General features: G+C 41.8%; 1 protein-coding gene across 2 annotated transcripts in view; it reads right to left on the bottom strand.

Annotated features, from left to right (window-relative positions):
• The window catches only part of ephb1 (EPH receptor B1), a 140968-nt gene that overhangs the window by 79596 nt on the left and 36291 nt on the right, over positions 1 to 25081 (bottom strand). For both annotated transcript variants that reach the window (XM_029525602.1, XM_029525601.1), the window contains exons 2-3: positions 16973 to 17037; positions 1341 to 2022 (exon numbers count right to left, since the gene is read on the bottom strand). In XM_029525602.1, the coding sequence (XP_029381462.1) occupies positions 1341 to 2022; positions 16973 to 17037 (747 nt within the window). The remainder of the gene's footprint in view (positions 1 to 1340; positions 2023 to 16972; positions 17038 to 25081) is intronic.

Here is a 25081-nt window from a genome sequence, read left to right on the forward strand (position 1 = left end):
ACGGGAGAAACCCCATTAAAATTAGCCAGCTGAGAGTTTGAGTTGTATGTTAAATGTCAAAAGTGAAAATGTTTTGCATTTCTGTCCCTGTGGTAACATTGTTTTGCGAAAAGTCTTGTCACTACTCAGCAGATCTTCAGTGGGAAATTATAATAATGAATAGTGACGCTGATCTTGTTGGGAATATCACACCACTCAGGTTCCCTTCCTATAAGATTTATAAGAATTAGACAGAAGATCAGAGGCTTGGACACAATACACTGAAATTTTTATTCTTTAGGTATCTAAAGTCTTTAAAATATGTAAATTAAATGTACCCTACACTGAAATGAAATACAGCAATCTTAGAAACAACTGAAAAATGAAACAAACTGCCAAAAATGTAAAACACAGTTGTGATGAGGTGACAAAATGAAAAGCACAAAAGGAAACTTTCAGCGAGGAGCTAAGTGAAGCCAACATAATTTTGCCATTGTCATTTGCATTTCAAAGTCCTTCCACCTCAGCCAAGGACTGAATGGGGGTGTGTGTGCGTGCTCGCTTGGGTGTGTATGCAAGTGTGTGGGCGCGCTTTGCGTAGGAATATAGAGCAACGCTGGAAGGATACAGTAGACACAGTCACACACAGTGCGCTTTGTAGATATGTGGCACACTCATATCTGTTTATTGATCAGAGCAGATGTGCGTCAATCAATCTTATCTGGGCTCCGCACACTTTCCGACTAACCTCCAGAGGCGGGCTCACCAATGCTGCACCACGCTGAGAGCCCCAAGCCACTCTTATTATCATCAGACACCTTGAGCAAAATTTTCTCCTTCTTTGTGTCTAAGTTTGTGAGCGCTGAGGACGGACTGAAAGAGGGAAATGTAACGGCAGAAAACTTAGATTAACCTCGTCTTAATGTGCATGTTATCCGTTTAGACCTTAGTCTTCTGCACATCATACTGAGGTAGAATCAAACCTCTCACCATCTGTAAAGTATGCGGCACAGCAGAAGGCTGGCATTCGCTGCAGATTAAGAATCAATGCTAATGTACCTTTCAAGTGTGCCGGAGGTGGGTGTGATCAAGCTACGAGTACAGAACATTATGCTCAGCAAAAACGCATGAAACACAATCAATTCTGCTCTCCCAATGATGCAGAAAATCTGTGATCTGAACGTATTCCCATTCCGCAGTCCTGAAACAGAACAAGAGAATGTCCCGCTAACGACAAAGTGTTCTATCATGAGTGGTCCATCATTTCTAAGGCGAGTGGACGACGAAGAGCATGTTGGGGGCTTAAGACTGTCAGAGGCTACACATTAAAATTGCAGCTCGAGGTTGTTCTTGTGTCTTACCTCGACATACGTTGCCATTATCAGGTTCAAATCCAGCTTTGCATGTGCAGCTGCCGATAGGGACCATCCACTCGCCATCTCCGTTGCAGTAGAGCTTTATAGGAACATCTACCTCTTCTGAGTTTGGGATGCAGATGCCTCTTGCAATGACCAGAGAGGTGCTTTCGGCCCCAGTCATCGTCTCTGGAAAGATCGCAAAGTTCTGGACCACACTTGGGCACTTCTTATAGAAGACTCTCACCGACAGCAGAGACATACAGGCACCATAGTCCTGAAAGGCCAGGTAGAAGCCATTTTTAGACAGTGGGCCAAAGCTCCGCACCTCCGTGTTGACCTTCATCAGGCGTCCACCAAAATCGACCTGTGAGAAACTTTCATCTGCAGCAATGGTGTCCACCTTAAGGTAAGGGGCCTCCATCCAGAAGGCTGTGCCTTTGGTGGCAATGACAGCGTCAGTTTCGTAGTAGTAGAGATTAAAAGTCTCCTTGCACGAGCCAGGGACGTTGGGAATGGAGCTGCAGTCACGCACAGTGAATCGAATTTCCACGTAGATGCGCTGGGCTCCACGCCGATCAATGAAGGTGGTGAGGAGCCAGTTGTTTTGGCTGGGCTCGAAGACATTGCACACCTGGTAGGTCCTGATGGTGTTGAGGTTTTCATCATAGCCACTCACCTCCTCCCACTACAGAGAGAGAAAAACAAAGAGAGAAGTACAAAACAACTGATTAGTAATCATTGATTACAGTCAGGGGTTTTTTTTTGGTTTTTTCAGGCTTGAGAATGCTAATATTGGTTGAGCTGCAGAGAATTTGTACACACATCAGTAATGTCCCTAAGGCACTTTGAGCTCCTGGATTAACAGGAAAAGAATAAACTCACAGGGTTTATTCATCCATCGAGAACACACAAATGTCTGAATCATAAACAATTTCTTAAGTGCGTCAAAAACAAAAACAGCACTTTGCTGTCTTGTTGTCCAAATACGTAATTACAGTACTTGGGACATGCCTCTATTTGCCATTTGTGTTGAATGCGACTGAGATGGAGCATTACAAAATATGCTGTCACAATTCATGATTGTGAACTACTGAATAATAATGAAATGGACTGCTTTCAGTGTATTTCATTCAGTGTTGATGCCTGTTGCCTTATTTTTTAATTTTTTTTTTTTTGTTCCCTTGAGGTACTAACCAGAATGGGAGTGCCAAGAAATCGATTCATATAAGAATCGTGATTCTTGTTTAATATGATTCATAATCGATTTAAAATGTCCCAAAATCGCTAAAACAAAAAAGAAAAAAGCAAATCTGCAGGCTGTCTACCTCCATTTTGTATGCGGGACATCCTGACATCACCAAAACAAGGAGGCAACTACAATTATGGAGGAAAGAGAGATTCAACCAGCCCCATGCTTGTTGAAGGCAAAGATTTGGACTCATTTGGGTTTTTACCAAGAGCCCTATAAAATCAGTTTTATTTTTTCCCATATTGGTTTTTTTCTTCTTCCAGTTTTTAATTTTTGGGAATTCTGTTTTTAGCATTTTACACAAATTTAACCCCCAAGAAAGTGCTTTAAGTAATGAAATATAGACAATTATAGCTGGAATATAGCTGAAAACTTTAATGCTCTCACACATTTAAGCAAAAACATAACAATAAAACAATGAAACATATATTCCACAACTTTGGTGGAAATATCAAATCCACTGTAAACTTTTTAATTTCCTCTATCCCCATGCTCTTTGGTTTTCCCCCAATTACTGACATCTCCATTGAAATACATGATAGTCAACCTCTTTGTGTTGAGCTCAGTGAGTGACTCTTGTTTGACTTAGCACTCAGATGGCCACTTCACTGGTGGGGGGGTGTGCATTGTTAGTGACCCCCTCAGACAATTTTCCAGATGCAGGATACAGATACATTCCTTTTTTTTCCAAAAAAAAAAAAAAAAAAAAATTGGTGTGGTCTCTGTGGAGGGGTCCAGTCTCTTGTCTCGTCTAGTCTGGTCTGGTCTGGTCTAATCTCTAGTCTCTGGGGAGGTCCCGTCGCTGCTCTGGTTGGGACTAACACTATTTTTTTACATTTTTTTTTTTTTTTTTTTTTTATAAAGAGACACTTTTATTTTTGTTACTGAAGCAATGTGTGATATTGCTTTTATGGAACATGGAACAACATAAATGTTTAAAACTTAATAACTGTGAAAAAGACACTTTAATTTCTCCATTTGTCATTCTGTCTTGCAAGGCAGACTGGCGTAGATCATGAGGATTCTTTGCACACATATAGACTGAAGCAAAAATCATTATGAATCAAATCGTTTTGAATCGAATCGTAGCCCCAAAAACGTGTCAAATGATGATGAAAATGTGCCATTAATATTTTGCTATTACTGAGACTCAGGAAGAGTAATCAATGAAATAAGAAGCTTGCCTACTCCAAGAGCGTGGTTTCAGATGAAAACTTTGAAAAAGAAAAAAAAACAAAAAAAAAAAACAAAACTGTCGAGCTGGGCAAAAGCTCATCAAGCTAGCTAAAATTGGAAAACAGTCTACTGATAGTCTTTTAATTTGTAAATCTATATACACAGCAGCAGTAGGGACATGGGGAGAAAAAAACCCAAAAAAAGACTAAACAAATCCGTGCTGCATGCATTATGACAGCCACATAAAAAACCCGATGACTTGAAAAGAACATTTGGTGGGAAAGAGACAGTGATTTGACAGTTTCAAACAGAATTCCTCCTTCTCTGATCACTTCCACTGCCTGTAATAATCCCATTCTTTACACTTCTATTCAAACCAATAGCCCGACTTGAATGATCCAAACAGCTGTAGGCGAGGACAAGCTAATGAGGTCCACAGTGTTGTGAGTGGGCCTCCAGTCAGTTCATGTTTCATGTGTGCATATATCTCCTGGTGCTTCCTCTTCCCTCTGACCTTTATTGCCCCAGCTGCTCATTCAGGTCTAATGGAGAGGCGAAGACGTCGAATCTCCATGGATGGTCCTAACAACTAGCCAACTGATGCTAAAGATATAGAATTTTGTAGGCCATAAAAATGCTATAAGAGGAGATACAAATGATACATAGTTACTGAATGTGAGGTTCAAACACTAACCCCCCCAAAAAAAAAATGTAGATGAAATTATTTTTGCCCAAGGAAGAACCATATGGAAAAGAAATAAAAAGGGTTTGGGTCACTTAGGGGCAAGGAGAGGGAAGAAGGAGAAGAAACGTGGAGCATAGTGACACCGCCAACATGATAAACGAGTTTACAGAAAACTGAGGTGCAAATTAAAGCCTTTTTTTCCCCCTCACCGCTGTTCCCTCTGTGCCCACTCTGCTCTGCTCTTCTCTCCCTCTCCTGCTCTCTTCTCTCGTCTCTACTCTGTAATGACCATTCATCAGCATTACAGGAACCTGTCCCTTTCAGCACTGCCTGTTCATTAATACAGCCAGCCCTAGGCTCCTGTGCACCCGTCTGCTCCAGTCTAGGAGGGGGTCCTCACCGCCCCTCGTCTAGCCAAATGACCACCATCTTTCATGCCAGAGAGAGGCCCAAGGCATCTTCGATAATGCCCATCTGAAATCTGTCCAGAAAATCATTGGCTCATATAATAATGAACTACTTTTATTTTTATTTTTTCTTCCCTAGTAGATATTAAATGACACCATTGTGTCGAAGACAAATAAAATGATTACAGTTTCATCAATAACTTAGCTAAAATCAAACTTGTTGTCTTATCTATTCAACTCTTTGTACTCATCCGCTGCCTGTGTGTGCGTGTGTTGTGTATATACATTGAGAATGTGCTGTTTATAATTTTGATGGTTTACCAACCACATATTGATTTGCTAGCTGTTGTTTTGCCACTTGAGGAGCTTGAGGCTACAGGACACACACTTCTGATTCTGCAAGCCGAAAACATCTAATTACCCTGAGCATTAACATTAACATCTTTTTTCAAGATCTGCACCATTTACTTGGTTTTAAATACATTGAAATGCATGATTCATGCATTTAAAAAGCAAGGACATGCAAGCCGCATATGCCCTAAAGTCAGATCAATACAGCTGCTGAGGTTTCGCATTTCTATTTCAGTGCTCTTTCTACAACCTTTTACATCATTTAAATCACATCTATCCCCTGCACTCTGTGACATCTCTCTGACCTTGCCTGAGAAGAGAGAAAAGTGAAGGCATTATCACCTGTCACCTCACTGATAATGGAATTCCCTGGTCATCGCATCTATTTCCTCTTCAAGGATTTGTGTATAAAATAACACTGTTCGTCCTGCGCTGTGAATATTTAGTCCATGCATTATGGCGTTAAGTGCACATGTAGTGCATGTTGCTGGAATGTATCATTCATATCAGTTCAAGGAGAAAAGAAAGTGCAGAGGACAGCCAGGAGTTTGATCAAGTTGTTCCTATATGCAAGTTCCTCTTTAGTCCTGAGATGCCCTGTGTTCAGGGGATAAAGCTCTATTTGTGGCAGTCAGATAAAAAAAAACATAGAACCAGGGGACGTGAATTCAAGTTTGATAAATTGGATAAAAAAAAAACAAACAAACAAAAAAAAAAAAACCCCAACAGGTAAACAGAATCAGTTTTTTATCATATTGTGTCCCATAATAAAATCTGTGCCCTCTCATTTTTTTCACTATACACACAGCTGCATCCTCTGTATCTATAATTCATCATTACCAATATCACTGAACACAAACTTTCTTGCTGATGAAACACCAGACAAATATTGAGAGCCTCTTTAACCAGCACTCATTTTAACGGCAACCAAATGCTCCCATTGGCTCCACTGTAAAAGCTTTGCCTTGCCTGTAATATAGAAAACACTCTACCCCTGCTCCCGCTTGTCAAGTGTGGTCATTGTGTGTGTCATTATGGCTGCACTATTTTATGGGCACTGGCAAGGAAATGGCAAGGCTATGGATTCACAGAATGCTTAATGTTTATTTTAATGACCAGTTGCAGTTAGCCAAGCTGGAGACGAGAGGGCGGAAGAAAGAAAGAGACAAAGTGATGGATAAAAGAAAAATATGAGAGTGCAGAGGAATCAAGGAGATGGGGAGGTGGTAATGTATTCAGGCCAACGCCACCCTCCCTTTCCCACAGCCTCAGTTTGCTGCCATCAACTGTCGATACTCTCCTCCTCATAAAGGCCATTCATCACATTGATCTCCTGCCATTACTTTCAAAGGCTAAAATAACACAGAGTAGCTCAGATGGCCATAGTCTCACTCTGGAGGACTACAGCCTCCAAAAAAACAGTGTTCCAGGGACAAGCGAAGCTCCAGTCGGAGAGCAGAGAGCACCAAACCATCGGAGCGTGGATGTATTACCTGTGGACACTAACAGGAGAAATGGGCCGGACTACTAAAATCAATAAAGAATAGTTCCAGTCCTGAAATACCACAAAAGCTCAGGCTCTCTCTGCTACAGGTATTTTTTCAGAACCTTTTATTTCTTTACTTTCCAGCCACGCTACCGATTCACATTTGCGGCGCACTTTCTGCAGCTACTGGGGAAGATTTGTTAAGCTGACTATTTACACCCATTTAAGCTGTTTCAGAGTCATCACTTCCAAAAAAAAAAAAAAAAGACAAACATCTTATTTAAAAGAACCAAGTTTGGCTTTTAGGGGAATATTTTTAGAAGGTTTGGTAGAAAGGGTCAATGGCTGCAATCCAAAGACCTTGTATAACCAATATGCTCTCTGTCTTGTTGTACCCAACGTCTAGGCTCATTTATACATACCCGTCAAAAGACGTGATGTGAAAGTGACGCAAACCATACGACAGACATGTAATGAGTCATGGCTACTTTTAGTTCATCATTCAGCCTGAGTCAATTCACACATGAAGGAGACTCGAATTGAGGAGCACATTGCAGGCTGATCTTTAACCCCCAGCCTGCTGTCTGATCCTCTCTGGAGTCAAACTCACAAATCGCTTCTTAAATCCATCAGCACCAGTTAATAGAGCTACATACTTAGATATACTGAGCACAGACGGATGATGAGCAACTCAGCGCACTTCCACATTCAAAGCTCCTCAGCCTTGAAAGGTCTAGAAAATGCAGCTGCAAATAGTATAAGGGTGCCCCTGGCAAGTGTGACATGAATGGCTGTCAAAACTCTCAGTGCTTAATCTGATGATATCCCCCCCCCAACAGCAGGACCCAAGGCAAGAGATGTATGTAATAATTGATAGAAATGGCACACTATGTCCCCAGCCAGGCTGTGCTGGTGCAGTGTATGATTCCTGTGCACTTTTCATTTAAAGCACTCGACTTTGAGCTTACCATTCAAAGGGAATACAGTTTGAAGGACAAATCGCTTAAAAAAAATAAAAAAATACATGTTCACCAAGCAATACTGGGACTGGACTGTGTTTATGTAGAACAGCTAAGGTGTTGTGCTAACATCTGTACATGTCCAGTATGAGCAGCCTCTACCTAAGAGTTGCCTGCTCATCTATCATTTCCAGGACTAAATCATGTGGGTGTGGGCGAGGAGGAGGTTGCTTTTTAGACTACAGACTTGGGATGGACATTTCTGTAATGAGCCTGTTTGTTATTCATGTCCACACAATACTGTACTGAGGCAGGGAAAGTAAACCTTCATTGAATCTTCTAATTTTTTTATTTTTTTCCACAAAATAATTGGGCATGAATAAATCAGCGTTTAAAAGAAAATTGACTTTTATTTGGGGGGAAAAAAAAGACAAAAGAAAATGAATCGCAGGCATGCAGGTAAGATTCACATTGACAGATTTGTAAAGGCCAAGGTCTCAGAAGGACAGTGGATTATAGCTGGACATGAAAGCTGAGATCAGGATTGAACTCTTTATGCCCCTGCTGAAAGATGCTCTTCGCATTTTGCAAAGCTCACTACTGACTGTAATCACAAGCCAGACAGCTTTTTTTTTTCCCCCTTTCCAAAAGGCTGCTTTAAATCCCTCTGACTTAATGAGCATATTTGCATTTCAACCTCTGGGCCTTTTCCGTGGAGTCAATAGAACAGACGTCATATAGAGCAACAGTTGGTTTGCTTTGGTAACCATAAGTGGAACTACATTAACTTCTCTACAAGCTTGTTTGAGAGACACGGTCACAGTCTCACAGTAAATTCACATATTCTGAAAGCTATGCCTCATCTCCCACCTCACCCTCACACACACACACACACACACACACACACACACACACACGCATGCATAACAAGACTGCTGCCTCTAAAATATGCAGTGGCATGATTGCTATTATCATTTCTGATCAGCTGTGCTATTGAAGGAGGGCTGCTGTCAGACCAGTTGCATGGGAATGATTATTTTGCAGGGCATCAGAGGCCTAGTTCTGCCTGGCTGAGTGTGATGGATGGGGAGGAAATGGTGATGTCTGAAGCACTCCCAGTCCTGCCAGATCTCAGCCACTATGTAATTACAGTCACATAGTTTGACTGAGTCCAGATAGGACTCTGTCCGTCTGCGTCCGAATGAGACTCACTGAAGATCTGCCCACAAGTCTATATATTTACTAAACTGCTGGGTTAAACAAGTGAGTTCATGCTAGTGTTGCTCAATATCAACCAAAAAATATAAAAGCTTTTTGTTAGTTGCTTTTAATACTTTTGTCTGCATGTGTGTTTTACACTGTCTTAGAAATATGTTGTGTTGACACATTATTAGCAATTGGGCCTCATTACTTGCTCCCAAATGTCTTTAAAGAGCCCTTTTTTTTCCTTAGATCTTGAAAATGATGTACATAATTCGAGTGAATGATCCACCCAGGCGTCTCACTCTCCCACTCCACCATCCAGCTTGTGTAATATCATTATTAACACTTGATTTTTTAATTACGCACTACTTGCTGCTAGTAAACACACCCCTGCTAGATATTCTGTTACTTAATGCAGCCTGCACTGTTTACAGTGACAAAATGAACATGGAGGGGTTTTATATCTACTTAAAAGTGAAATTCAAATGATGCAGGCAATTTTGCCACATCATTCATACAGATTAAAATAAAATAAAAAAAACAAACAAAACAAAAAAAAAAAAAACAACTTCAGACGAAGCAAAATTCAGCAAAACTGGTAGGTTCAGGTTTTAAAGATAAAGAGATGTGGTGGCTGACTAACAAACATTTTGTATGATGTTTGCTTTTGAAAAATATTGCAGCTTGTGTCTGCGGGGAATAAAGGCACATTTTGTAATGCTACTTGTCATGATCTGTAATCGTGATGATTTTAGGTACATTTATTCTGTCCTGTATTTCATATAACCACTTTCGACTACAGTAGTAATTCTTACTGCCAGCAGTTTCCAGTTATTCATTTTACACCGCTGTAGTGACAGGTTTGTACAGGTCTGTGTGGACCTGAGGAAAGAATTTATACTTTTTCTCGATTTGTGTCTTTAGGAATGACTGTGCATGCCTAAAACGAAATCAGTGAAAGGTTTGGACAACTTCATGAAGTCAAGCAAAAGATGAAAACAAGGTTAATGTGGCTTTGCTCTAATAGGCCCCTGTTTCCTGAAGACTTTTTATCTCATGGAAAAACCTGGTAACACCCACTCAGGTGCCTTCAGAGAAACCAAGCAGCTGACACTGCCTCTGCAGGGCTTTCAGTTACCAGGAGCAACATTACCTTGAGTCATGCTGTGTAAAAGGCTAAAGCTGTGTGTTTAGTTGATATCTGACAGCCTGTGCAATCATATGGGTCTATAGTGGAGGATGATAAGGAGGAAGACTAAATGATTCATCATCACTGTGTGCATATATATTGAAGTTGGAGGAGGGACCCTACGGAGCAGCAGGTATGGAAAGAAATAAAAATTAAAAGCCAAAAAGAGACATCTAGAGTGACAGTAGTCAGAATGGTGCGATTAAGAGCTGCATTTATTTAGCGCAGATAGGGGGTATAAAAATTATGAGGAGGAATTGAATGTGATAACGAGGGATGAGAGAAATGCTGAAAGGGAATAGAGACGCTGAAAGAGTGAAAGCCCCCTACGGCCCCCTACAGCCAAAGGCAAGGCCATTTAGGGGCAACTCACAAAAAACATATCAGTGGGGGACAGGAGAATGGCGGGGTATCAAGGCTTTTGGGTGCAAAGTGGGGCCCTTCCTGTTTATGTGAATGTGTGAATGGACATACTGTACGTGTGTGTGTGTGTATAAACTTTACAAAGCTCAACACCTGACAAGCCTATCCTCTGGACCTCTGGACACAAAGACACAGTGAGGGAGTGTAAGTGGAGAATGAAAGGGGGAGATTGGTAAGGTGACTGGGAGTTTGAGCTCTGAGGGAGACAAGCAAGAGTAAAGTAAACCAAGAAAGAAAAAGACATTGAAACAGTCAGTGTGGATAGAAAAAATAATAAATAAATAAAAAAGGGGAAGAAGAGGGGGACTTAGTGCTATTTCTAGCACCTTGGTAGGACTGCTGAAATATCAGGCACTGCCAAGTACTGGGATGGACATACAAACTTTCTCACACTCCTCCTAATTCATTGTAAATTAAGATTAGATTCATTCCCCATTTTGTTTTGTGGCCCTAATTCTATTATTTAACAATTGTATTGATTTTCTGATTGGAAAACATTTTTCTTTATATATCCAAGCAAATATGTATCATGGTATATTCAGGAAGCAGAAATGTATGGAAAGTGGCACGCAAATTTAAGACAGCATAATTTAGCGTCTATTTCGATTCTGCATAGCCTTTTCTAAACAAGAAAAAAGAAAAAATATTTTCCGCTGTGTCTGTTACCACAAGTGTATGCTGCTGTCTTGACCATATCGTTTCGTTTTCAACTGCTTTTCGACGTCCGGGTTACAGGGACATGAGTCTCTGCGGGGAAGTCCAGACACTCTTCTCCCCTGCCTACTTCCACCATGCCTTCTGGGAGGAGCCATGTCTCCTTTGCAAATTATATTTGGAAAGTAAATTAAATCTTAGCAACAAACAAAAGGTTTCTGAGGTAAAACATCATATACCACAGGAAGCACGGTCTAACAACAGACGGCAACGCTTTCAGACAGAGAGCCAAGAATGTGCCCAGATCTAAGTCATACGATGTATTACTATTCTAGTCATCATGCCAAGCAGAGATGTCTGTGTCAGAACAAACTCTGCTGTCTGACTGCATGCCAATATCACATCAATAACCTTGGGGATAAAATGGAAAAGGTCTTCTACTGCTATGCCAGTTTCTAATATTCATGTGTATATATATATATATGCATTTGAACAAAAGCATGCACACATTCCACTTTTTCTCCCTCGTCTCTTAAATATGTGCCATCACTACCTGTGTGTGTGTGTGTGTGTGTGTGTGTGTGTGTGTGTGTGTGTGTGTGGGGGTAATGAGCATACTCTTCTCACCTGCCTGCTGAAGCGCAGCCGCCATGACTCACTGTCATTTTTTTTCTCTTCTCATTCCATTTCAGGTCAGGCTCTGCCGGTTCAGCCATCCCTGGCCCCCCCTTATCGCTCATCTTCACTCCTTCTCACTCATCCTCTGCCTTTTTATTTTCCATCTTTCTTATTATCTATATTCAGTCAACGCCCCTTTCTTCTTCCTGTACCATTTGCTCTTTGTCACCTCCCTCCTCCCGTTCTCCCTTATGCCCGTTGAGTCACTGTATGTCTGTCTGTCAGGGCATGAATAATTGAGGTGTATTGAGTGGTCAGCAGATGGTGAGATGGCCGTAATGGATCTATCTGTGCTCTTTAGGAATCGCTGACTATATCCTGACACCTGTCCAGTTAAAGCCTACGGGAGCTCTGCTGTAGCGGGGGAGCAAAGAGGGGTACACCCAACCCCCCCCCTCCCACCATCCTCCTCCAGCAGCACCTGCAGTCGCACACACTCCCATATGCAGGTGCAGCCGTGTAACAGTACATCCATGCACCTGAATTTATGCCTGAGCACGCACGAGACTGCATGTGGAAGTACAAGCAAGTGTAAACAGAAGTAAACATGTCGGGGTGAGATCCGTTCTATCTCCGTTGATTTTTTTTTTTATGCACCTGCAACAAGAACAGGGATTTTGCCTCTTTATCTTTCTGCCCCTCTCTTCCTCCCCAGGCCTTTTCCTGTACCCTGTCCCACAATATTTCTTCCCCCGCGCCCCTCTTTCTGTTCAATTGGCCCATTATTTATCCCTCTTGCCCCATTTCTTCATGCTTGACGGCACCCACAGCCTCTGTCAACGCAGCCCCAGCTGACCCCAATAACCCGAGCGACGCCCCCTTCACCCCAATGCCCTTGATCCAAAGCCTGACACTCTGCAAGCTCTTTCGAGTCACATGAGTCGACCCGAGCTCTTGTCTGCACGCACACCCGCGACTGAATTTTTCTCAACAGGGCAGCTTTTTGCCACACACAATTGCTCTTTTAAATTCTCTCCCTCTGGTTTCTCCTAATCCCTCAGCCCCTCAACCATCGCCACCACATTTCTCCTTCCAAGTCCTCTCATCTCTCATTCCTTTCCCCTTCCCATCTCCTTCACTCCGCAGTCTACTAATCCCATCCTCGCTCCTCCGAAATGAAAGCCATTTTTTTTATCTGGTTCCCCTTTTATCGAAATCATTCAAGAATGATGCAGAAAAATTCATTCAGATCAAGAAATTCTTATTTTCTCTTAAGGTTACAAAATATTTATTGCGCACATCTATTGTGCACCTTGTTCAGGCTGTGAGTGTCCTCATTTGTTTATTTATTGTGCTTAACTGCTGAGTCTCAGATTTTTTTATTATGTTAACTTATGATCCTTTGGCCACCTCCAATCATCTTAAAGAAAACTTAATGACATTAGAACAAAATCAAGTTGCAACTACATGGTTAGAGCTTCTGTTTTCTCCTCCAAGAGTGTTTAGCTTCCAGCTGTCAGGCCAGGGTTTTAATTTCAGCATCTAACGTGGCGGATCTGAAGCTGTTTGGCATGGAACAGAGAAGCCTGCTTTTGGGTCTCCTCAACAAATTATTTTTGCCACAAACCTGAACCCAAGTCACAGCAGGGGCTGTTACATTTCCTGGTCAGTATTTATTTGCTATTATTAGTCGTTAATTTATTGCTCCCTGTCAAGAAATTTTCATCCTCATCTGATTTTGCGTCAAGAGAAGAGCAACCACTTCAAGCTTTGAGCTCAAAAGGACTTGATTGGGCTAAGTTACATCTCAACTAAAAGTAAACGCCTGAGGGCCAAGAAAGTGGATTGTTTGGAGCTGAAGTTGAGACACAAGCCTGAGATTGTGCTGAGACTGACGATTTGCTCCTTAACCCCCACTTAGGCAGGGTTGCTGCAACCTAAGTGCATAGCCCACAGGCTCAGGTCCTCTGTGCCACTGTAATGGGATGAGGACGCCCTGTCTGCAGGAGCTTCCTGTTACCAGTTCAATGGAGACAAGCCTGATTAAGGAAAGATGGAGGCTTCCTTTCATGCTCCTAACACCTGTTTCCAGCGTACGGGACGTGGATCGCAATTAGGCCAGTGGGCTGTGTAGAGCACATCCCAGCTAGTGTGTTCTTTTGGCAGATTTCCCTTCTTTTTCTTGACTGGTACGATATGGCCACCCACCTGGAGAAAGATGTGATTGCAGAAATAGATCCTCAGATATGATGTTTCAAATATCCAGTAGTTTCAATACTCCTTAACATCTGTTGGTGGAAATCAGTACTTTCAGATTTAAAAGCCTGGAGCAGATGGACTTTCATTGCTTTCCTTACTGTGCATTTGTGGGTTTCTCCATAAAGAAAAAACAAAAACTTCACAATCGAAAAATTTATAATAATTGCATGATAAATATGCAATAACTTAAGTTTTACTTAAATCTAAACAGTGATTATATTTTTTTTATTAAAAAGATGAACAGCTTTAGCCACCAGTTTTTTGTTTTTGTATCACACCACTTCCTTGCTGCCACTTTTCATGTTTGAGGTTTTTAGTTATGCATGTAAAAGACCCATTAGAATCCCTGTTATGTATATGCATGAAATGTGTGGTTTTTTTTTTTCCAAGTTGTGTTAAGTGATTTTTTTTTCCTTTTAATGGCTTAATGTGATAAAGATTTATCATTAAGCAGATTTCAGATTGCCGAAAGACTAGAACAATCGCATTATTAATAAGTGCATATAATTATAATTTGCTATGTTTGTGTACGAGGAGATTGAATGAGAAAGAGAGAGAGAGGACTGTCTCAAAATGATGAAGAGGCATAAACAGGGAGAATAATGAGAGGATGAAGTCCAAAGAGGGAAAGGAGGAATATATTCAACTGAAATGAAACAATAAGAAAAAGCTGCAGCAGAAACACACATTGTGACAGCATATTGTTCAATTGTTTGCTGTACACGTTTGCCTACTGAGCTCTCTTTTTCCCCAACCAGATGCTGATATAGCGCGTGCATTCCCATACTGCTGCTTGATTATATATGCATAGGGCCGACACTGATATGTCCTCATGTTTACACCACTGGAACTAATGACACTCTGCCTGCAATCTTTCAAGATTAACCCTTCAGGTCAGCCAAATGCAAACACACACGCATGCACACGCATACGTATACACACCCACACACACACACACACCTTGATACATATGTGTATATTTCTTAGAAACTCTCGAAGGATGAATCACAAGAGGAAATAAATGAGATGTGTTGAACAGCAGAGGGACCTTACTCGTTTTTTGTTTTGTCCATTTTCTCTTCTGTGTCTTCAAGAGGCAGGTATCACGTTTACAGAGAGAAGCAATTTGAACACTAACTATACACAAAAATATCATTTATTTATATATTTACTGTAGCCCAAAGCTGCAGTTGGATGGTAATATAATGGATTTTTTTTTTTATTCACCTTGCAAATGATGTACTACTTTTATAACCCATCGTGAAGGTATCTGGTTATTTATTATTTACTTTGTTTCCAAATAAACTGAAGTATGGCACATGGACAAATTGGTTCACCTGCAGCCCTCAGAGATTGACCAGGTTTGACATAATTATATCTTAAGCTCTCAACAGAAACCTGGTAACCATATATACATATATACATAAGTGATATATATTATGTGATTTAGCTTGTCAGACAGCAAGTACGCATTTCGGCAAAATGAAGATGCACCTCACACCACACCAAGGTCAAGGCATCTGTGTAGCAGGGTGTGTTCCACCAAGAGTAGGAAGAGTGTGTTCTCCCTACAGCAGGACTGCTACAACAGGAGTAGCTTGGGAAAGTATGTTCAACACAGACTAGATGCTCTCTTTGCCTGGAGGCTTGCTGAATTGAGCAGTCTTCTATGGAAGCATCGCAGTAGATGTCTCCTTTCAGTGAGTCTTACTGGATATTTCCTCTTCAGAGGAAAAAAACCAAAAAAAAAACAAATAAAAATGTGAGGTTGAATCCATGAAATTAATTATGTTCATCTTTGCATAATATGCAAGTCATTATTTTAAAAAATTATGTCGCACCATTCAAGGTAAAAAGCACCAATTGTGCAACCTGCTTATCCTCAAAGCAGAATTTGGAAGCTAAGGATATGTTGCAGACACTGCCGTTATTTAGTGTGTGTACCCCCCCCCCCCCAAAAAAAGAGCTTTTAATTTTAAACAGTATAACTACTGTTATAGTCACATGGGAAAAAATTTACCTTACATTACATTTGATGCAAAATTGCACAACTTCACTGATGATGTGTGATGTATTTATATTTTTTACTAACAATATAAGATGACATGGCGTAAGGTCCAAGCTTGAGATGCTGTTTCAATTTCTATTACTCCATGGTGTCCAGGTTTGTTTTACTCATTGGGGCTACTACTCCAGTCTGAAGTCTTAAAACAGAGCCAAGGCTCCGTTCAAGAGCAGTAAATGTTCCTTTTATACGTGTGTTAAATGCTTCGTAAAGACCCAAAGACCCAGAAAATGCAGGAAACAGTCATTCTCTACCTTGGATGCTTCCTCCCAGATCCACTGCTATGCATTTTGAGCGATGGAGCTTTTCATTGAATTATTGAATTATGGCACTGAGAACAAGGTCTTAAAATTCTCTTTAGGTCCATTAATGAAATAGGGCAATCATAGTTCTGATACTGTGGAGAAAAAAAAGACCCATTCTGATGACTAGGCACTTTATTCCATTTGCATTCCTTTCATGTGCATGAAAGTACCTGAAAGTTGAACATAGTTCCCTTCAAATTTGAAAAAGCCCAGAGCATTTCCATCCTCTGAGCTCCTCCTCCCTCATTCCACCCTAATACCTCCACTTCCGTGCATAAATGTATCATCATTGTATTATTATGTCTATGGTATCCTCCCTCCAGCCTCCATTTACAGGGACTTAGGTACTGTGTTCTGGGGCTTACATGGAGCCATTATATCATTAAGTCATTATGAGCTGGGACAGAGAGAAAATAATACCCATAATATGAGCTACATTGGGCACTACTTAAATCTATATTCCTGTGCTAGCCTTCCTGCCAATTTATCTCTCTAGCTTTAGATCTTTGCTTGTACTGTGTTTCATGATATGCATCATGCAACCAGCCTATCTTCTTCCCAACACACAAAGTGTGTGTGTGTGTGTGCTGGCAATAGCTTACTTACCCCAGAATTAGGATATGCTGTCCAGCCCAGTTCAGCTGTGGCCACCCGTGTGTCCATCACAGTCTCTGCAGCAAAGAAGGAAAAAGAGATAGAGAAAGGAAAAGACAGTGGTGAGCCTCAAAGGAAGCTATTTTCAGCATTATTCTGTAGAGCTGAACCACATTCAAGCCCCAGCGATCACTTGACACTATCATCGAATAACAGGAAGGAGACGAATCCTTCAGCGCGTTTCATCCATCTCTGCTAGACTCCTGTTAAGACAAGAGACATGGAAACAAAGCCCTGGCACTAGAAACAGTGTCTGAGAGCCCCTGTCATGCTGTTAAATGCTCGGCTTTGTATCGTGTTCTCTCTGTGTGAGCCTGAAACTACAGTATGTGCATCCTGCCTTTGTTTGTGTGAATGTATTGCCGTCCGTGGATATTTTTGTCTGTTTGTCTGCAGTTAAGAGTGCAGGGAGAGTGGCGCATGGTTGTGTGCGATTGGTGAACTTTGTCACATTGTTTAACCAAAGAGGCAGCACAGTTGCAGAGGGAGCGCTTCCAAGGCTAAGCTTTACCCAGATTGTTTACTCCTAGTAGGGATATTCCCTGAAAAACTCACATATTGGCCTCTTTAGTTTCCATTCATCGCCACATTTATGAAAATACATATATTTGCCATTGCAGTGTTTGTGTTTGTGAGTGTGTGACCTTTAATATACACTGTCTGGCACTTTGTAACTTGTGGAACATTAGCACAAAATCTCAAGATATACCTGAGATATGTCTGCAGTGCAGAAGCTAGATACCAAAATGAGAAGAGCAAAAGTTACATCTTAGAAAAGGAGCCATTGAGAGATAAAGATTTGAATTTATCTATCTCACTTTCGACCTTTACTAGACTGGGCTGTCATATCTGGAACCATATCTGTGAAATATAAGAACACAAAGATTACCCATTCTTTCTCGCTCCCTCCCTCCCTCCCCTCTCACTAATCCTCAGTGACATGCTGCAGACAAACAAGTCTAGCAGCTCAACCAAGAACTTTGTCATTCCTCTTTTGATTAATGTCTGGCTGGTAGGCACACTGAAATCTGGAAACTTGATATACTTCCAGGAAAGGACCGCTGGGTCTCCCCAACACATCCATACAGATTTGCAGAGTGATAAACTGGGTCAACTATTGGCCTTAGCAGAATGATGATATATTCATAATTTCACATGTAACAGACAGCTCATGCTCTGGCCTTAACCCTCTATCCTACTGCGATAGAAGGGCAACCCAAGGGCATATTTTTCTTTCTGATGCTCCTGTAACAGCATGCCTGCATTTGTATTTGTTGTGGCTAAACAGATAAAAAAATGAGAGACAGAAGACTGGGATGTCTGGAGGATTAGATGCACAGGGTGTGTGGTAAATAGCCACTATGCTTGTGGCTTGGATATCATCCACTCTCAAAGCGAATGGTTGGTTTACAACACCCACATGTGCTTCTCAAGGAAAGGTTTTGGCGCCTGGCACCCTCTCTTCACCTGAGCCTTTGCAGGGGGAAAAAAAACAAAACAAAACAAAACACCAACCCACAACTGCCGCTGTCACTTACTTTGAATCCCACTGAACTTGCAGTGATTTAGAAATCCAAGTGATGGTGTACTCAAAAGCCTGCCATTGGCAGTTCAAATGGTCTTGGTGAAAAAAAGTACACAAGGATGAGTGACAAGCCATCAGTAGGAAGGAAAGAGGTATTTCATTCACTGTCTCCACTTACAGGGAGAAACTGTCCTAAGACATTAAACTAATCAGCCTATGTAATTCAGCTTCGTACTCAAGCACTTGCACATACACACATTAAGACATGCACACACGCACACACACACGCATACACGCACACGCACACACGCACACACACACACACACACACACACACACACTCTTTCACCAGCCAACTTAGAGAGCAATTTTCAGCGTACAGCCTACAGTGACATCCTTGTTCACACCCGGCTTCCATCAGAGTATTTCAATTTCCCTAAGATCAGTGCTGCCTTTTCTAGTTTCCACAGCCAGACAGCCATCCAGCTTCAGCGGGCCGGCTGGCCCGCCTGCCCGCCCAATGCTCTGTCAGTTGGGAAGATAGGAGCATGAAACAGCCCTCAGTGCCAGCTAACTTTGTGGGGACTGCCAAAGTTTTTCTCAGGGGAAATCACAAAAGCTTCAGTCAAATCACACAGGCACTTGGTAGGCCTGTGGTAAGGCCATTTCCCATTTTCTATTTTAAAGAAAAGAAAGGAGGGGAGGAGAAGGAAGAACGTGGTGAAGACCAAAAAAAAAAAAAAAAAGGTCAAAGACCCACGGGATGAGCTGGGTCCTGTGCCCCCCGTGTCTGCCATTAGCGAAATATCAGAGTAGCAGATGAGTAAATGGAGTATGCTAAGTAGGTATTAGCGACGGGGTGGGGCTCACACAGCCTTCACGCCATACTTCACACACCTGTCCACTGGCACGGGGGAGTTGGAAAAAAATCCCCTGTGAATAAGTCTGCGTGTGAGTTTTAAATGAGCTGTTATACAGCCTCCTCATCATCAGAAGTGGACCTGAACAATGTCATGTTAAAATGCGTATTAATTATGAAACTCTTTCAAAATTATAAGAGACCCATTTTGATAATTACATATATTCTCAGCCATCATCTGAACAAGGTGAGTTGAGCATATTGTATACATATAAGTTTACTTATAAATAAATCATGCTCCAGGAATTATAAGGAATTATCCAATGAGTGTGTATGTATGTATATACACATATATAATAGCTCTAACAGTAAATTTTCATATGAACCAGCAACAGCAGCTTGGACACTTATTTCCAGTAGTTTAACATGAGTTTACTCCTCATCTTAGGCCATAAAATCCCAATAAAAACAATTAGTCCTCCTTTTCCCTGGCTCCCTAAATCTGATGGCTGTTGCACCTGACCACACATCCTATTACCAGTTCTTGCTTTCGGTTTTCACCAAGTCATATGGAAGACAAGGAAAGACAACAAAGCTAGCCGTAGTTCCTCGTGTTTGGAAAGTCGCCCAGAGTGTTTTTCTCCTGCATTCATATTCTGCTATGTCAGCTCCACCTGCTTGCTCCAATAAATTAAACACAGCCAGGTTCAGAAGTGGTTCAGTCTGTGGGAAAAATTATTAACAGAGAGAGCTTAATGTTGACTATGTAACTGTGGCTCATAAATCTATCGGAAAACAATAGCTTGTAGGTGTCAGGGCAGCAAGCCTTAAATGGATTCAAAGGAGCCGCAAGGCCGGAGGATGTATTGCAACTACATCATCGAATATTAGTTACTCTAAATCATATGGCGGATGTGGATTAGCTCATTGTGCAAGGTTCACTCAACCTGATACACTGCCAGTGTACTCGTCAAAACCCAGAAGTCACAAGCTGAGCCAAAACCAAGGCTCAACTGAGGAGCCTACAGTTTCCAATCCCAGAAAGCACAGCTCCCTCTCATTAGCAGCAAGTGATCGATCAAGCCCAAATGGTGGGGTGCTTCCACCGATGCAGGACTGAAAGTAGAGAAAGGGAGAGGAACGAAAGAGGGGCAGAGACTGCATTAAATATTGATGGGGCACTGCGTTACCGATCGATAAGGCAGCCCTCTTCACACAATTACACGTCAGCAAGCAGTCGCATGATACATCGCATATACACACGATTACATCTTGTGTCCACTTTGGCAAAGGCTAGAATGACAGTTGGGAGACAAGAAAACAGGTATGGATTGCTTATTGCCCCTGCCTTCCTTGAGCCTGTTTGTATGATTTTAATTCTGCAGTTTGAAAAAAAAAAAAAAAATGGCAGCATGTCTGTGTAATTTGCCTCTTTGTGGCCATGTTTGTATGATTTTATGGCTGCTGATCGGACAACATGTGCTAAAGCTCCTCTCTGAAACTGCCTGGCTCCTTGGTCCCCATTGAAGGATCCTTGTGCACTTATTATGCACTATAACTCAACAAGACAATCATGTCCAGATGCTGAATGCTGAGCTATGAGAGTCTGCTCTTTGGGATTGCAACAACAAACCAAAATTAAATTCAAGGGTCTTGAAAGACATTGTTTAAGAGGAGTTTATATTTTTGCAGAAATTAAATCAAGATGTGAGGAAAGCGAGAGAGAGATTGAAGGGAAAGGCAGACAGAGATGGAAAACCAAGCAGAGAAATCAGCGGGATTGAAATGAGCACTTAACAATGATGAAGCCCCATCCTAGGCTGCCGAGCTGTTTAATATGAGGCTGCAAACAAACTGACAAACAAGAGTGAAAACTGCTGTCTCTCCTGAACTAATCAGCTGTCCTCAGGGGATTTATGAATAAAAATCCCTTTGCCTCTTTTTGACAGAGGGAAGTATGTTCTCTTCAAATTGTGTAGAAATTTCTCTCACACAACTCCAGGAAGTGACTCACAAAGAAAGCATACACACACAGAGAATGAAAGGTATAGGGGCCAACTCAAACCTCAAATGGGCGAGAGCAGTGAGCTGATTCAAGACTGACAGGGTTGATGGCTCCCCACTGCTTGAAAGTAAGAAGAATATGAAAGCAGTGATATCTTTGATTGAATTACTGTGTTTAACAGAGAGGACGCTCCTTGCAAACACAGATGTGAGACTTTCCTCATCTGCACCACACTAAAGTTATGTCACTCATACTGGGGGGATTTTTCTTTAAATAGATATTGAACAGTCCACAGAAATACTTCAAAAGAAACATGTTGCCATCATTTCTTCCTGAAGACAGAAATGCCAAGGTGGCCGAACAGAAAATAATCTGCCATCATCTGAGGCATTAACGTGGAGTGATGGGATACACAACTCCCACATCGCTGATGAATATTAACGGTGGTCTGTTTATGGCTGTCACTGGCTCTGTGAAATTGAGAATAAAATTTTCAGCATGAAAGAGCATCAGGTCCGTATCAGGGACGACAGAGGAAGCGGAGAGAAATGAAAGGAGGTACAGAAGAGGGAAACTACAGAGGCCAGAGCGAGATTAGGAGCAGATGTTAAGAAGAACGCCTCTGCAAGCGTGGAAAATTAACATGCAGTTTCGGCAGAACCTGATGAAATTATCCTATCATCACAGCAAGGTGACATTCATGTGGCCTTACACATCTGGGCTGTCACGTCGCATAAAACTTAAGATTCAACCTTGCGGCACTCGGTGAGCAGGCGCACTCTCCTTCCCAGCTACTGCTAGTTTGTAAATGTGTCGCTTTCGAGGGGGAAGAGGGAAAACAAAACACCCTCCCACACACACACACACACACACACACACACACACACACACACACACACACACACACCGCCCCGAGGCAGATTGGACCAACATGTACAGGTAGATTGGTGATCCGCCCCCAAAGGCTGCTAACAACACCTAATCATATCTTAGTGTTCGATCATTCAATGTGCTACACCGAAACACGACACAAAAACAGCACATTAATACAGAAACCCCACACTTCACACCTCTCCCTCTCTCCTTCCCTCTCTTTTTCTCTGGTTCTTTCGTTCCTCTCTCCCCTTCCTTCCCCTGGTCAGAGGAGAGAGGTTGGGCACATCATTTGCATTCATTAACATTACATTAGCAGACAAAGTGATCTTTAGAAACCAAGCTGCCAGAGAGTGTCATCTTTAATTCATCATAACCCCACCACCCAACCACCCCCTTGCTTTTTCTTTACCTCCACCTGCTCCCTCTTTCCTCTGCCACTCATCCATCTCTCCCCAACTCCCAGTGCATCCTTTCTCCTCCACTTCTCTGCGCATTTCTTCACTCCCAATATACCATCTTTCATCCTCTTTACTTACTCCCACCATCTCCCACCTCTCTCTTTTTATTTTTTTAATCTTCACACTTTCATTCCTTCCCCTTATCTTTTTTGTCTCCCTCCCTCCAGTTATTGACAGGCTATAGGGGTTTGTGCATGAGCTTGATCCGGGATCAGAAAGATCCACAAAAATAACTTATACACACCACAAGCCCATACGCAAGCACCGTATCTCACAAATATCTATCTAGAACACAAAACTGAGCTGATGCTCCCTGTTCTGTAGACAAGCATAGTGTGACCCTTCTGCTTCTGTGATTATTATGGAAGTACACTTAGGGGTGAAGAGATCAGTGCTCCACCCCATGAATTTAGTTTCAGCGCAAAAGACTCCTTTTGGCAGCATCACGTACACAGGATCCAACCAATGAGTACTCAGTAGGCATTACTGCATCAGCAGACCTCATCCGTTTTTGAACTCTGCATTCATCTTGATTTAGTTAGACATCCAGTTGCGTGACTTTCATTTGCATGGTTGTGATGCAAATGCTGCAAAATATACCTTTGAGCAAATAAACACCAGTCACGTGGCAGTTCAGTTCCACAACAAAAGATGACTTGAAGGCCACATTTTGCCATGATGACGCACCTACCCAAGCGCGCGCACACACACACACACACACACACAAGCACATAGACTTTAGTGCTTAGAAATGATTCCTCCTGATCTTCCTTCTCTACTTAAAATAAAAATGCTGTGCAGAGCGTGGATGGGTAATGGCTAAACCACATAATGGATAGAAGGCAGAGTTTATGCTAAACCCAGATCAATGTAAACTGAGCAAATCAGGGCCCAGTCTCAGTATCAGTTTCAGGCCAAACATTGGGTATGCTAATGTTTTTGTGAAAAGGTTTAAATTATTAAAGAGAGTTCAGCATTTTGATAAAGGATGTGCCATTTCAACATTTCTCTTTCTCTCTGCTCCTGACACAGAAGAAACACAGTCTCCCTCCATGTAGATTTTCAGAGCAGGTTTGGCAGTGATGGCTCCGCTTTGGGAATTCTGCCATTACTTTAGCGGATTGTCATTTAATAGATTTTCTCAGGGACCAACAATCAAAAGCCAGAATTTCTGTTGCTGTCCTCACTCTCCTATGGCTAGGATAATGCTTATCACCATCCTCTAAGAAACACACACTGCATGGCGTGTGTGTGCTTGTGGCTCATGGCCTGATTTGTATCAGTGCTAATTTTAGAACACAAACAGCTTTCTTGCACATCTGTTTTGAATGTTAAAAAGAAAAAAAGCCTTTGTGATCATTTTGATGTGTCTCTATTACATTGCTATGCAAAGGTTAATGTCTACATGCATTCATTATATCCTGCCAAACATGTAGAGCAAAAACACTTGCCTTTTGCCATTTATTCCCTCACAAATGAGACCAGGATCTGGTGAGGTCTGCTATAGCGGAAGACAAGCAACAATGACCAAGCAATCATTCAGATGGAAGCAGCACTAACATCCAACAACCATCACAATACTCATTACGGCTGATATTACTTAGCTAGCCTGTCTGCTTTTAAGAAATTTGGCAATTTACTGCAGTAAAATGAGGTAATTACAACTCTTATCAGGCGCCTCACCTCAGAAAACAGAATTTAGAGCGAGGGAGACTATTCCTCAATGTTTCACTGGAACAAGGCTTTGGCTGTTTTCCCAATCATACAGCCACGCCCACCCACTATCATTTAATCTCCCCACAACTCCTGCTCCTACCCATTCTCTCCCTTCTTCCCGATAAAAACAGTAGGAGTAGAAATTTGATCACATTAATGATACAAGTAAGAGAACTCCTCGATCAGTGCCTTAAGTGTGGAGCGGCTGACATGCACCATGATGCTAGAGAAATATCACTTTACAACTGCACCAAGAAATGGTCTCATGCTCTCAACTGGAGAACAGGAAAATGGCATGCGGAGCGCCAAAGTCTGTGTTTATGTTGGAGAGCTACAATAGGGAAAATGGCGATGCAATTTAACCTTTTCCCATAAGGAGACTGGCTTTACAATGGAAGCCTATCCAGTATAACTCTGACATTTGCAAACTTCACATATGCAAGTTAGAGGTTAGTCCCAACTCTGCACTATCATCACTTCTGTTGGCTAAACGCGAGGTTTGGATTGATGGAGAAGGACTGTATCCAGGTCATGCTGGGATTTGTGTAAGACTGACATTTAGCAGTATAAAACACAGCTAATGGGCTATCCAGGGTGAGTTAAAGCATCTTTGTTTTCCATG

Source organism: Echeneis naucrates, chromosome 17 (genome assembly GCF_900963305.1).
Source record: "Echeneis naucrates chromosome 17, fEcheNa1.1, whole genome shotgun sequence".
NCBI classification, from domain to species: Eukaryota; Metazoa; Chordata; class Actinopteri; order Carangiformes; family Echeneidae; genus Echeneis; species Echeneis naucrates.